At 39.8% G+C, this 13649-nt stretch overlaps 1 protein-coding gene across 1 annotated transcript in view; it reads left to right on the top strand.

Moving 5' to 3' along the window:
• LOC133455229 (WD repeat-containing protein 70) overlaps positions 1-13649 on the top strand; it is a 54201-nt gene that overhangs the window by 11991 nt on the left and 28561 nt on the right. The window contains exon 10 of the mRNA XM_061734166.1: positions 6275-6449. Within this exon, the coding sequence (XP_061590150.1) occupies positions 6275-6449 (175 nt within the window). The remainder of the gene's footprint in view (positions 1-6274; positions 6450-13649) is intronic.

Here is a 13649-nt window from a genome sequence, read left to right as displayed (position 1 = left end):
TCAAGTAGTTTTGATGACATTTTTATTTTAGAAACTTCTACATAATACTAATCGTGTTTAATCCTTCAGTCTTTTAAATATATGTGTATCATCCTTATTTTAGCATGAATAGATATTTGTGTGACCATATTCATGCTAAAAACAGTAGGGATTAAAATCCAGCAGCTGACTTGAATGAAAATGACAAATCATTCAGAATGTAGTGCGTGCCATGAAGATTAAATTAAGATCACTAAATTAGACTAACTGGAATTAGGTGTGGGAAGTTAAGCGTAATGTGTGTGCTTGTTATTCTTAAGCGGTCTTGGTGATTAAACAGAAATCTAATGCCAAATCTAATCACCATGCCAAAGAAACAGAGGTTTTAATAACAGAGTAAACACTGGGTTTCAGTGCGAAATTACACACCCATTATCACTTTACTGTATATTTGTTTTTACGCACAACTCCTTTTATTTTGCCAGTTTTTAACAAAGAAGGGACCCCCCCCCCAAAAAAATAAATAAATAAATAACCAAGCAACCAGATGTGTACATTTCATTGAAATTATAGTAGACACCATTGAGACTATAAAAAGGATACTTAAGAGCTTGAACCAATTTGTAAAACGTGTGGTCACAGTACGCCCAGCCATCTGCTTTGTTTCAGACTCGTACTTTAAAGAAATAAGGGGGGCGCATGGGTTGTGATTCGTGCCCGCTTTAACGTTTTGGACATATTCAGATAGAGCACCCTAACAAAAAGCTGTCTTTTAGCTGCCATGCATATGCATTAATACAAATTGTATTCTGCAGCTGCATGAGGACATGAAAAATACCTATGACAGTGTTCATCATGAAACACCAGACATTGGACACTAAAACCTTGTGGACAACCAGGATGTCAATCTACATGGATTATTAATGCTCCAGTTATTATGGATAGGCCACTGGGGGAAAAAAAGTTCTCCCTTTCTTCCCCTCACCACCCAATAATGTATGCTGGTCCATCCACTTTATTGCAACCCTTTGAATGAGTGGATTCTGCAAAGACTAATGGTACCAATGTGTCTCTGCTGCTGCCTCTGTTCACATCAAAATCCAACCAACACCTAAGCTTTTCTGCCTCTTTCTGTTGGTTTAGAAAGTCTTTGTTGTGATTATTTGAATAGATTATAATACATAATCACCAGACCGCCCAGTTACTTAATTAAAGATCTGCCCCCCTACGGTTGTGTGGAATCTCATTCATAAGAGCTAGCTCCTTAAACAATGACATTAGCCCAGACTTTTTTTTTCACTTCCCAAGAGAGGAAGTGGATGAGAGGGAAGCACTGATGAGGCAGTTTGACAATACAACAGCAGGGTGGTGGTGGTTGTTCCTGCAAACTAAGGGTTGAATGGAGCTTTAGTAGAACGCTGGGAGAAGAAATATGTCTTTCCACATTAGTGTGAATGTGTCAACATTTCACATCCTTCTGCCATTCTGATTGAGTTTGAAAGTATATAATGGCACAATGTTTCCGAGCAAAACAACGTTTGATCCAAGGGGGCCTATTAGAGCATTGAGCTAAGTCTACACAAGTCTTTTCTGAGAGACGGAAGGCTTTCTTTTAATAACAAAAAAAATATATATACAATTACTTCTCAGAATGTGTAGGCAGTGTGCGCTGGGTTTTCTCTTAGTAAAAGCAATTCGTTGGCAGGGCCAGGCTGGAAGTAAACTAAAAATAAGCCTGGGACTTTGTGTCAGTGGTGTATTTTTATTCTGTAGCCGCAATGCTTTCTAATGATTGAGACACAGTACACTAGAAACTTTAAAACTTACAATATTTTGTGTTTATTGTTAATAAGCCATACTGTTTAAATGGTTACCAAAGTATAACTAAGGCTGTAGAAGGATCTCCATCTGTGTTTTTAAAAGACAAGGTGTTGCTGATCCTCCATTTCACTAATGCAGTTTTATAGTACCCAGGAGAATTGTGAGAATCATACTGTGCTCTATATTTTGTGACTGAAATTCCGACCAGTAGAGCTGATGATAGGACAAATGACGACTTTCTAATTGGTGCCACATGTTTCTTCTGCCGAGTCTTGAAGCACATTTGAGCATGTGTACACAAAAAACACACACATTTGAGGAATATTTCCAAGAGGTTCAGATGCCAGGGATTCCCTCCGTGCTGGCCTTCTGTCAGGGCTGCAGCTGGACTTAGACGTGTAGCAGTGAACTAGGAGACCCAAATGGCATTTTATATTTCCTTCACTGTAGAAGATTAAATTGTTTGCCTGTGCACAGACCAAACACCAATGGACATGTATCCTGTTCTGGGTGTTGTTAGTGAGCATCTAGAACAGGGCTATTCAATTGGCGGCCCGCCAGGAGCTTTTATGTGGCCCCTGGTCATATTTCAAAAAAGGGGGTGTTTGTTGAAACATTTTTTTTTTTTTTTTTTTTTTTTTTTTTTTTAATAATATTTTTATAACTGGCTACTATGGACTAAAAGGGTTGTGCTCAATGCTTAATATAATATTCAAATAAGGAAATCTTGGTGGAAAGTGGTGCTTTGTCATTATGGCGTGTTTTATTAAAAGTAGGTCAATATCAACTTCATTAAGTTTGCACAATGCATGGTTTCAAAATGAACTTGCATTCAAAATAATATTTCTTTATCTGAATATTATATTTAACATTCACAATTACTAAATCTGGAGACAATTAATACATAATTCATATGTAAACTAGATATATTCAAATGTATAATACAAATGTATTATATTTACATAAGTCTTCGTCTTTGAGTGCAAAATACATTTTGAAACCCCCCCCCATTTTCAAATTGTGCGGCCCTCTCCATACAGTCCTTTTGCAGATGTGGCCCCCGGCCGAATCTAGTTGAATACCCCTGATCTAGAATAATAAAAACTCAGAATTAGGATTTTTTTTGCATTAAGGGTTTTAGTGTCCTGGATGTCCTTATTGGTAATTTCTAGCACACTCATCTTGCCAAGTAACTCAAGTCAGTCAAATGTGTGGTGATAGCTTACTTTAGATTTTTTGAGGAAAAGGCCATCATTGTTAGATGTGATCTGTACGACAGAACAGGGGTGAAAAGTGAGGACAGGCACCACAAGCTAAGTGTGAACATGTTGGGGCGATTCATCCAGTTGGACACATGGGGTTCATTTACAGTTCAGCACATCTTCAGCTTTTTCCCACCTTGCAATGCAAGCGTTCCATATCTTGCCTAAGAATGCACACAGTATATCTGAAAGGAGTCCTTAGTGTTCAGTCTGCAGCCTTGGCTGGATTCTTGACTGACGGGGACCTTTAGGTCTTTGTGTGGACTGTTAATGCAGTGCTTATTTCTTTTCCTACTGGAATATACGATTACATCCTTGGAGGTGTGAAAGCATCTTATCACATGAATGCGCGATTGACTCTGAGGAGTTTGCTAGACACAACCTCTGGAAAATAAAGGCAGCTTTTCTGTGTGGCCTCACCTGCTTTGATAAGACAATTTAAATAGTTTTTTTTCCATAGCTTGAAACCAGAAAATGTTGTAAAATGTAATGAGTTGGCTCTTGCTGTATCAGTCCATCTGTGTTTTGGCCACATTGTTTCTTCTTTGGCTTCTGTGTGTGTGTGCGTGTGTGTCTGTGCGTGTGCGTGAAAGATGGTGAATCTTCCCCTACTAATCCTCTCTCATAACAAAGCTCCGGTTAGTCAGTCAACCTGCTATCACTGGAATTCAACCAATAAACAACCATGAGAAAGATGTGCAGCACTCTCTTCCATATCATGTTATCTGGGAAAAGGATCCTAGCAACCATCAACCCTACTGGGCTTATTACCTTTAACCTTTATTTATACCTGATGAACAGATAAAATCTGGGGCCCGGGGTTTGTCACTCCTCAGTTGACGTGTGAACGGCTGTGCTGCCTTGTAAAGTGTGCATGCATGACTGAAGTTGTATGGGCTTCATTTTGTTACATTCACCCCTCTGTCTGTGAAGCATTTGTACGAGAATACAGACTGCTGATTGAAGGGAAAACAGAGATATGTTAGCAGAAAGAGCTAAGATATTATTATTATTATTATTATTATTATTTTGTTATTATTATTATTATTATTATTATTATTATTATTATATTTTGTCTTAGTCATACTGTGTCATCGCTGATATATTTCAATAACTACCACCTCCTCTGGTCTAACACTTTAATCATAATTTCCTGTCAAAACTTTCTTTGTCCAACTGGGAAACAGTACGTTGACATTTAAATGAGCAGTTTTTAAATGCAAAACAATAATTATAGCTTCCCCTGCTTTGCTAAATAAGCATCTCTTACATGGCAAGTGACGGTGTGCAGTCTGTTTCCAGTGCTTGTGGTGGGCTCTTGTTCCAGTCTCCTGACAACTTACGCTGCCATGTTTTGGAAAGTCCTTATGATAAATAGCATTCCAAGTTTTGTGTGCTGTGCAAAAGGTTATGTTGTCTTTATTGGCCTGACAGAGGCTTACAGTCTTCTTTAAACAAAATCGAGATGTCTCTGTGAGGTAGCAGGTGGGCATATTTGTTATCCAGCCTGTGGCTATTAGCCATTCCTTCTAGTTTTGTTATTTCATCAAACTTTATAGTAGTCAGCATTTGTAATGGATCAAAACTTCTACTTCAAATCGCCAAATATTGTATTTTTCAGTCACTTTATTAAGAAGCAAATAGAGGATATGAGGATAATTTTAGAGGTGGACATATTAACCGGTTGGTTTAATGGCCATTTAAATAATCAGCCCTGGCCTTAGAAGATAACATGTTCGCAAAGTAAAGCTGCACAATGGTACATGGAAAAAGTCGTATTACTAGGACTAAGTACACGTTTAAGTGACTGTCCCGTGTGTGTGTGTGTGTGTGTGTGTGTGTGTGTGTTTTGTCCAGCAGGACATTTTATTTTTATAAACATCCAAAGGGGGTAATACATGGAGTTAAACAAAACTATGCATCAAACAGAGTTTTATTTGACCCTTGCTGGTTCTCACTCAAACCACATGTTTTTAACTGTTGTATCACATTGTAAGACTTTTCCAAACACAGTTGAGTCTGTGTGTCTGGCTTTGTTGCTGGCCATAAAAGAATCATTGCCTGGATCTTAGTAGCAGCTCTGCCTGTCTGCTTACACCCCTTTGCTGGCCCCATGACCCAAAGGTCAAGATGCCCAGTAAGACAAGCAGTGGGTCACGGACACATTGGGATGTACTCCGTCTGACATAAGTGTTGATGCAGGTATATCAGAGGTTGGCTAAACATGTGTGCACGTTTTTGTCTTCCAAAAATGAATGAGTGGGGTTAAGTCACCATGACCTCCATCCCTGATAGGTGAGCTCTTTCTCTGTGACATCAGGAATCATCTGTCTTGTTTGTTTTTTCAAAGCAGTGTCAACGTTTTATTTTTTAACAATTTGTTTTGGTCCTTTTTGTGTTAGATTTAACTATTAGCTAAATATATAAGCTCAGAGTGAGTTTATGACTGAAAATCTCATTTAGCGATAGCTACATTATTTGAAGTTGCTGTTAAAGTTTAGATTAGATCAGATGAAACTGTGTAAAACATCCTCATGAAAGAAAATTATGGCAAAGGAGTCAAAGGAGAAATGTTCCACCTTGTTTCAGTCTGATTAAGAGTAGGCAGAAGCTTTACTCTGGCTTAAATAGCTAGTAATTTCTAACAAGTATTTTAGCAGATGATTCAGCCAAACAGAAGGGCAACAGTGTAAGAGAGAAATGCTCTTTTCCTTTTTCTTTCATTGACTTAGATATGCTATATCTGAATGTTGCATTCTTTAGATTTAAATGTCAAAACTTAACTCAGCACACTGGATTCAATGTTTGATATACAAGTCTGTAACCATTAGGGGTTTCCATCAGCTTAGGTTTTTTGTAGCTGTTTAGAATCAAATCCCACATTTGCGCATATCTGAAAAGTCTGCATTTTGTTCCAGGTTGTGTAATGTGTTCAGCAGATGTAGGAAAGGGAATCAGGATTTCATGGAAGCTTCAGGCATACCTGTCAAACTGATCTATTGTTGTCCTGTTTGCAAAATCCCTCACCCTGCAACACAGAGCTGCACAACCTCATGTTCATGAGAAACTCCAAGGGCACCCTGCATTTGTTTGAGTGTAATCTGTTATAACTTTGGGTGGTATTATTGATTAAATGGGATTTGACAGACAGATATATTATGACTGACTTGTAACTGTTTCATGAATACAAATACAATTTCTTTTCTTCTCAGCACTGTTCGCACATGGGACGTGAACTCGGAAAAGCAACACAAGTCTGTGTTCAAACCTCGCTCCTTTCAGGGGAAGAAGGTCATCCCTACATGTTGCACCTACAGCCGTGATGGGAAGCTCATAGCAGCGGGCTGCCAAGATGGTTCCATCCAGATCTGGGACAGAAACTTAAGTGTGAGTCTTAAAACACATACCAACTTCTGGTTGTAAATATGAGATGTCTGTTTTGTTATGGTGTCAGGTACAGAGTCATCAAACTCAGGTCATCCGGTCACAGGCCACAGAGTTCACAGGTCAAGAAAACGTTATCTCTGAAGATTTCTCAACTTTAAACTGAATTTGTCCAAACTGGAAATCTAAATTTGTCAAATTTTTATTTCATGGTGGTGCTTGACACAAAGGTTAAATTTGAGTAACATTAATTAATATCTGTAGATCTTGAGAGATTTTACTCAATACATGAGAGGGAGGGCATTACAGAAAAATTCAGGGAGTTAGAAAAGTCAGATTGAGACACAATAAATCAGGGTGGACTCGAGGACTGGAGTCCGACACCCCTGCAATAAATGTAAAACAAAAAAGTTGCTATCGCTAAAGCTATGATAATAATGACTCAAAATAGCTGGTTATGTAACTGAATTAACTGTCGTGTCATGATAGAGTTACATAAAAATAGCTCGGGGCCTCGGTCACAGTTTCCCTCTGCACATTTTCCACAATTAGTTGATTAGGCAATTAAGTGATCAAAGCAAACTCATTTCTTCAAGATTCCCATTGTTGAGGTAATAGTTGATTTTGGCTCCTGGGAAGCTTAATACTCACTTACTCGGCTTATTGCTTTTGAGTTACTTGACAGAGCTTCACTGTGGAAAAAATTGAGTTTTGTTCATTACGGGAGAATGCATCTCCTGCAGCATACATTAGCATGGCTATCGCAGTGAGATGTGTACACAGCTAAATGATACCAGGAGCTGCTGGGTCCTTTAGATCAGGGGTTCCCAACCTTTTTTGAGCCAAGGACCGGCAGAAGTATAAACAAAAAGCTCAGGGACCGGTTGACAATTTATGTCAATTTTAATAAATATTTTAGAAAAAAACAATGCATATTAAAATGCAGGCTATCATCAGCGACGTTAGCTGAGGTTGTGGCCTTTAAAACTTGCTTCTGCAAATCTAACTCACGTTTTTTCCTTTCGAAGAAATCCACTGGTTTGTCTTTGAGAGAAGGATGTTTTGTATTTAAGTGTCTTTGAAGCTTAGATGGCTTCATTGCTTCGTGGGCGAGCGTTTCTCCACATAAAATACAAAGTGGGTTTGGCGCCTCCAAATCGCCAATTGCAACAAATCCATATTTTATATACATAATGTCGTACTTGCGATTAAAGCTTTTGCTTTTCTTTTTGGTAGGATTTTCCACTTGTTCATCACTATTTCTTTTACTCGAACAACCAGTAAAGAAACGACTCATGGAGGTTTGCTGAGGTCCGCTCATCTCTGCAGCTGACTGTACCTAACCTGCAGCACCTGTGCATGGCGCTGTTCAGTCTGGTCGGGTACCAGAACTTATTGTCCGCCAAGCCATGACAGGGCTGCCACTCAAACAAACACATTTCGATTTATACAAGATTTGGATGAAATTATATGACAAAAAAATGTAAAAATTGTTTTCTTAAATTTAGTATGAGGTTGCTTTAATTATGTGGCAAATGATAATAAACACGAGAAAGATGGGTACTTCAATGAAAAATAGAACAATTTTCACCTGTTTCAAGTAGATTTTCACTTGAAATAAGTATAAAAATCTGAGATTTTTTTGCTTGTAATGAGAAGATAAATCTTGTTCCACTGGCAGATTTTCCTACTTATTTCAAGTGAAAATTGACTTGAAACAGGTTAAAATTGTCAAATGAGTTATTTTTCTGGTGATGACTCTAAATGTTGAAATTGCAGTAAAACCACATTCATTGATGAAATGACATAAGGGATGGAAAGGAGGGATGACAGTTTTACAGGGGGGATGATTAGGACCGTTTTTATTTCAGGGGGGATGATTAGGACCGTTTTTATTTCAGGGGGGATGATTAGGACCGTTTTTATTTCAGGGGGGGATGATTTTGACCGTTTTTATTTCAGGGGGGGATGATTTTGACCGTTTTTATTTCAGGGGGGATGCTGGCTTTAGTTCTTCTGAGGAGGAGACGAGCAGCAGCAGCAAGGAGGGTCCATGAAATCCTCATGAGAAGACAGGATTTGGGGGAATCCAGGCTCGTTGGAGCTACAGCTCCATGATGACCAGGTCTACTTCAGATTGAACAGGGAGCAGTTTGACAGCCTGTTGGGGAGTGGGTCCTCAGCGGGATGACAACCATCTTCTCTCCTATTGGTCGCACCGAGATGCCCTCACAGCGCGGTGAAATTAAAAAAATGTTCAATTCAGGCGCAGGCAGGTGAAACGCCCGTGGCAGGTGGCCTCTCCCGCGCCGCCAAGCTCGCCAGCAGAGCGCGCTGCTCTTGTGCCGCGGTAGCACATACACAATGAATGGGAAAGCCGGCGGCGGTCGCCGCTTTGCGCCCTCTGTGAAAGGGGCTTAATACTGTTGTTGGCCCCTGAAGGTTACATTTGGCCCCATAATGGCCCCTGTTTCAGAAAAATCCTAGAACCGCCAGTGCCAAGTTTTGTTACCCGCAGCTGCGCTGAGACGCAAAAAAAGAAAAAAAGCTGCGCTGAGGCTGAGACTGCCGTGCAGCGCTGCTCTCGGCAGAGATTGTATGAAGTGAAGTGAAGTAAGATGCCTCACTCCATTGGGAAAAAACGTCTGGTGACAATTGCCGACAATTTTGATTGTCGACAACGTCGACGAATCGTTGCAGCCCTAATTATGATCGGAACACAAGCCATTCCACGGCCCGGTAGTAACGGCTCTACGGACCGGTACCGGTCCGGGGACCGGGGGTTGGGAATCACGGCTTTAGATCAGTGCCACTTTTTGCCACACCTCCACAAAACATCTGTAAAGATGGAAAGATTGGTGTCCTCAGTTGAATGTGGGCCTGCTGCACTCTTAATTAAGTATTTTTGAAGATGACAGATCACAGGAATGCTTCAAGTTCAGAACTATTTATTTTATAGTTTGCTCATTTGCAAACATGATTTCACAAGTTGCTTTTGATTTCATAAGTTGTACTGTTTGAAATATTTTGTGGTTAAACACAGAGTCCTAGAACAATCTCCGCTTCCATTCTAAAGGGGGACAGCACAGGGCCTTTTTCACTCTTTAAAAAACCCAATACGCAAAAACACCAAAAATGTATGACCTTTGAGAAGGTGTTCAATTGACAGTTACAGTTAGATCATGTTGAGGTGTTGCTCTTACGGCCGCAAAAGCGACTACAACTAACTTTAATCTGTTTTTGTAGATAAACTAAAGTCTTACTAGTGGATACATTTCTCACATCAAGTCTCTGAAAGATGAAAGCAACAACCCGAGTTTAGGCTGATGGTTTTCACTTGTTTGGAAGTTTGTTGGCAGGCCATGCTGAGTCGTTTGTGTGTGTGCGTGCGTGCGTGCGTGCGTGCGTGCGTGCGTGCGTGTGTCAGAGCCGACATCTGCTGTTTGGTTGAAAAAGAAATCAAGGTCATATATGATGCTTTTCAGTAACTGTGGTACCTCACAGTCTGCAGGATAAAGCCTAATGCCTTCCCCTCGTGTTGTCAGAGCTTTACAGATGTATCCCCTGGGAGTTAACGGTTCTGTGTTTCTGAACATAAACACACTTCAGTGGGCAATGTGTAAAGATATCATTGGCTTATTTTAGTAAGTGTACTTGAATTGAAACAAAACAAGATAGAAACATACTACTTTTGGTGTAAAACGGGCAATAGACATTACACTATTTTCTAAGGACTATTTTTAAAGGACATTATACAATCTGAGCAGATGTATGGGGTTCATTTTTACTTTCGTCTCTTATTTCTCTTTACTATTTTATCTGTCCAACCCCATACATTATGAGGACAAAGTTGAATGTGTCTAATATTTCAAGTGTAAATGGAGATAAGTAAAAATTAATTTGTCGTATGCGAGTTGGAACAACTTCATTGGAAAGAGATAAGTCCAAGTTAGGAATGGGCGATATTTTACCGTTCACGATATACCGTCAAAAAAATTCCCCACGGTAAGAATTTGTCATCTCGCGGTAAAAACGATAAATTCCCGTTGATGATGTTTTTGTGTAAAGCTGATTTATGGTTCTGCGTTAAATCCACGCACAACGTGCGTGAAGGAAGGAAGGAAGGAAGGAAGGAAGGAAGGAAGGAAGGAAGGAAGGAAGGAAGGAAGGAAGGAAGGAAGGAAGGAAGGAAGGAAGGAAGGAAGGAAGGAAGGAAGGAAGGAAGGAAGGAAGGAAGGAAGGAAGGAAGGAAGGAAGGAAGGAAGGAAGGAAGGAAGGAAGGAAGGAAGGAAGGAAGGAAGGAAGGAAGGAAGGAAGGAAGGAAGGAAGGAAGGAAGGAAGGAAGGAAGGAAGGAAGGAAGGAAGGAAGGAAGGAAGGAAGGAAGGAAGGAAGGAAGGAAGGAAGGAAGGAAGGAAGGAAGGAAGGAAGGAAGGAAGGAAGGAAGGAAGGAAGGAAGGAAGGAAGGAAGGAAGGAAGGAAGGAAGGAAGGAAGGAAGGAAGGAAGGAAGGAAGGAAGGAAGGAAGGAAGGAAGGAAGGAAGGAAGGAAGGAAGGAAGGAAGGAAGGAAGGAAGGAAGGAAGGAAGGAAGGAAGGAAGGAAGGAAGGAAGGAAGGAAGGAAGGAAGGAAGGAAGGAAGGATGGATAAATTCCCGTTGATACGTGTTTGTGTAACAAACATGGCGGATCCGAGTCATTCCAGTTTTGCAGCACAGGTGGACTCATTTAATTTGTTTTTATCAATTCATTTTAATTGGTGTAGTTTAGTAGCATTTAGTATTCTTTTAGAGCAGTGATTTGGGGGCTCCAAAGACTGAATGTGGTGATAGATTTATAGTTACAAAGGTGGAGTTGAATTGGTATTTTTTTTATCGTAATTTTTAATCGTTATCGGGATAAATGCCAGAAATGATCGTGATACATTTTTTAGTCCATACCGCCCATCCCTAGTCCAAGTACATGATGATAATGAAAATTAGGCCTGTTTTGAAAAGATCGATTCTCCGATTTTAAATCGATTCTCATATTAATTCCTAAAAATCAATTCATATGTCTTAAGATCGATTTAAAAAAAAAAAAAAAAAAAAAAAAAAAAAATATATATATATATATATTTTTTTTTTTCATCATTACATTACAACTTTTGGTACTTTTTTGTTTATGCCCAAAAAAGGAATATTTTGTTGGACACGAGAATAACTGGTGCCATGTTTTTGCCTTTAAATATGTTTAAAGGTATGAAAATATTAAAGTTTTCCGTTATAATTGCATAAATTGTCTATATTTCTTTGCTTTATATACTGTCTTGGGGTTACATTTGCTTATTTGGTTTTTAATGTTAAAAACCAAATTCTCATAAATGGGGAAAAAATAAAAGCGATTTTCGTCCTCTGTTTTCTGCCCTGAATCTGTTTGGTAATTCTGCCCCACACGATGTTTCTGAAAGCAGTTCTATCAGCATTCTGGGAGCTGATTGGTCCTTACAGCATTATTAGCTGCCAATACTTGCTGTTGAATCTCAATATAATACTAGCATAAATATGTTGCAGAACTAGACAGTCATATAATTCATGCAACAGCTAAAGAAACAGTTTTATTAACAGTAACCCAAATCAATATCGGATCGAATCGAATCGAAGCGTGATAATCGATTCTGAATCTTAAAAATCGGAATCGAATCGATTCTTGATATTTGAATCGATCCCCAGCCCTAATGAAAATATGATGCAGGTATCAGAATCTTCCGCGGATCCGCGGAATTCTGCGGATTTTGGTCTTAGCAAAAAATTTCCGGGGTAAAAAAAAACGGGGAAAAAAAAAATTCCCCAAACAACGGACTCTCATTTCCACATACGCGGGTCCCCGCGTACCCTACGCCGTAGGCTCTGCGTTGGTGTAACGCGGAACCATAAATCAGCCTTCAGTCGTGCTGTGAGCCTGAACCTGCAGCCCGTCAGCTCATCAGGAGGAGAGGTTAGAGAGCGGGGCTGCCAGTTGTTCATTGCTGGTTCGTTTTGTTAACTCTGAGCTTTGTTGGTTGGTTTGTTAGTTTGCTGGTGGTTTTGTTCTGAAAATTTTTCTCTGTTTCTCATTTTGCTGGGACGCCGGGTCCCTCCGCCGAGCCACAACTTTTGCGGTATGCGTTCATTGTTATGTCTAAAAATTATGCGCAGTGCCCACCCAATCAGAAACGGTACAGATATTTTGGGATTTTTTTATATATATAATATTATAAAAAAATAAAGGATCCCCATAACCTTTGATCGGGTGGGCAGGACGCACGTTTGGGTGGGCACAGCCCACCCCTGCCCCAAAACCGGCCTCGAGTTCCAGTAACAGAGGTTCGACGGGAGGATTAGAGTGAGATGGGGCAGTCTCAAACGATTTAAAATATTGCACAGTGTATGCCCAGCTTTACAGGTATGGAACAGCATGTGAGCTGGCTCCATATTGTTATTGTTTTTGATGTCGCAATTACATGACTTCACACAATACACGCGCTGGGTGACGCCTCCGCTCCGACGTCGTTGCTACGGCAACCCGTCAGATCAGTCAATGATGTGGCACAGTCTGAACAGAGCCAGATCCGATTTGGACACTTGCTAAAACAGTCAGTCAGCCCTGAAAATCGGATATGAGAAGGAATCAGATATGAATCAGATTTGCCTGCAGTCTGAATGCGGTCTCAGTGTTCCCTGACACTTGACATGACTGTCAGGGAATCTTGTCATGGATGAGGTGCCATTGTTGTTCAACCGTTTACATTTTTATTCGATAAAAAGCAAACTCAACCAGCTCGAGTATGGGAGACAGACTTGGTCATTCAAGATCTTCGCCTCAACTTTATTTGTGATGTCATCCATTTTGCAATCGAAATGGAACACTGTATTATTCATTCTGCTATTTTGTATCAATAGTCATATTACCGGTACTCTGTTCAACGCACCTTCTAGATAGATAGATAGATAGATAGATAGATAGATAGATAGATAGATAGATTTATTTATAGTACCCTTGGGTAAATTTGGTTCACAGTGAGTGCCTCCTCATACAATACAATCTAAAACCATACACTCAACAACACAGGATAATATAAAGTGACAACAGTGCTTTGGCTAAAAGAACAAAGAACAAGAAGGACGGCCCCAAGATAAGAATCCAGATAAGTTAAAACATCAGTAGATAAAAACACTAAAATATTAAAA

This window comes from Cololabis saira, chromosome 11 (assembly GCF_033807715.1).
Source record: "Cololabis saira isolate AMF1-May2022 chromosome 11, fColSai1.1, whole genome shotgun sequence".
Lineage (NCBI taxonomy): Eukaryota > Metazoa > Chordata > Actinopteri > Beloniformes > Belonidae > Cololabis > Cololabis saira.
Note: the sequence above shows the minus strand (reverse complement) of the source record. Positions and strands in the feature narration are given on the sequence as shown.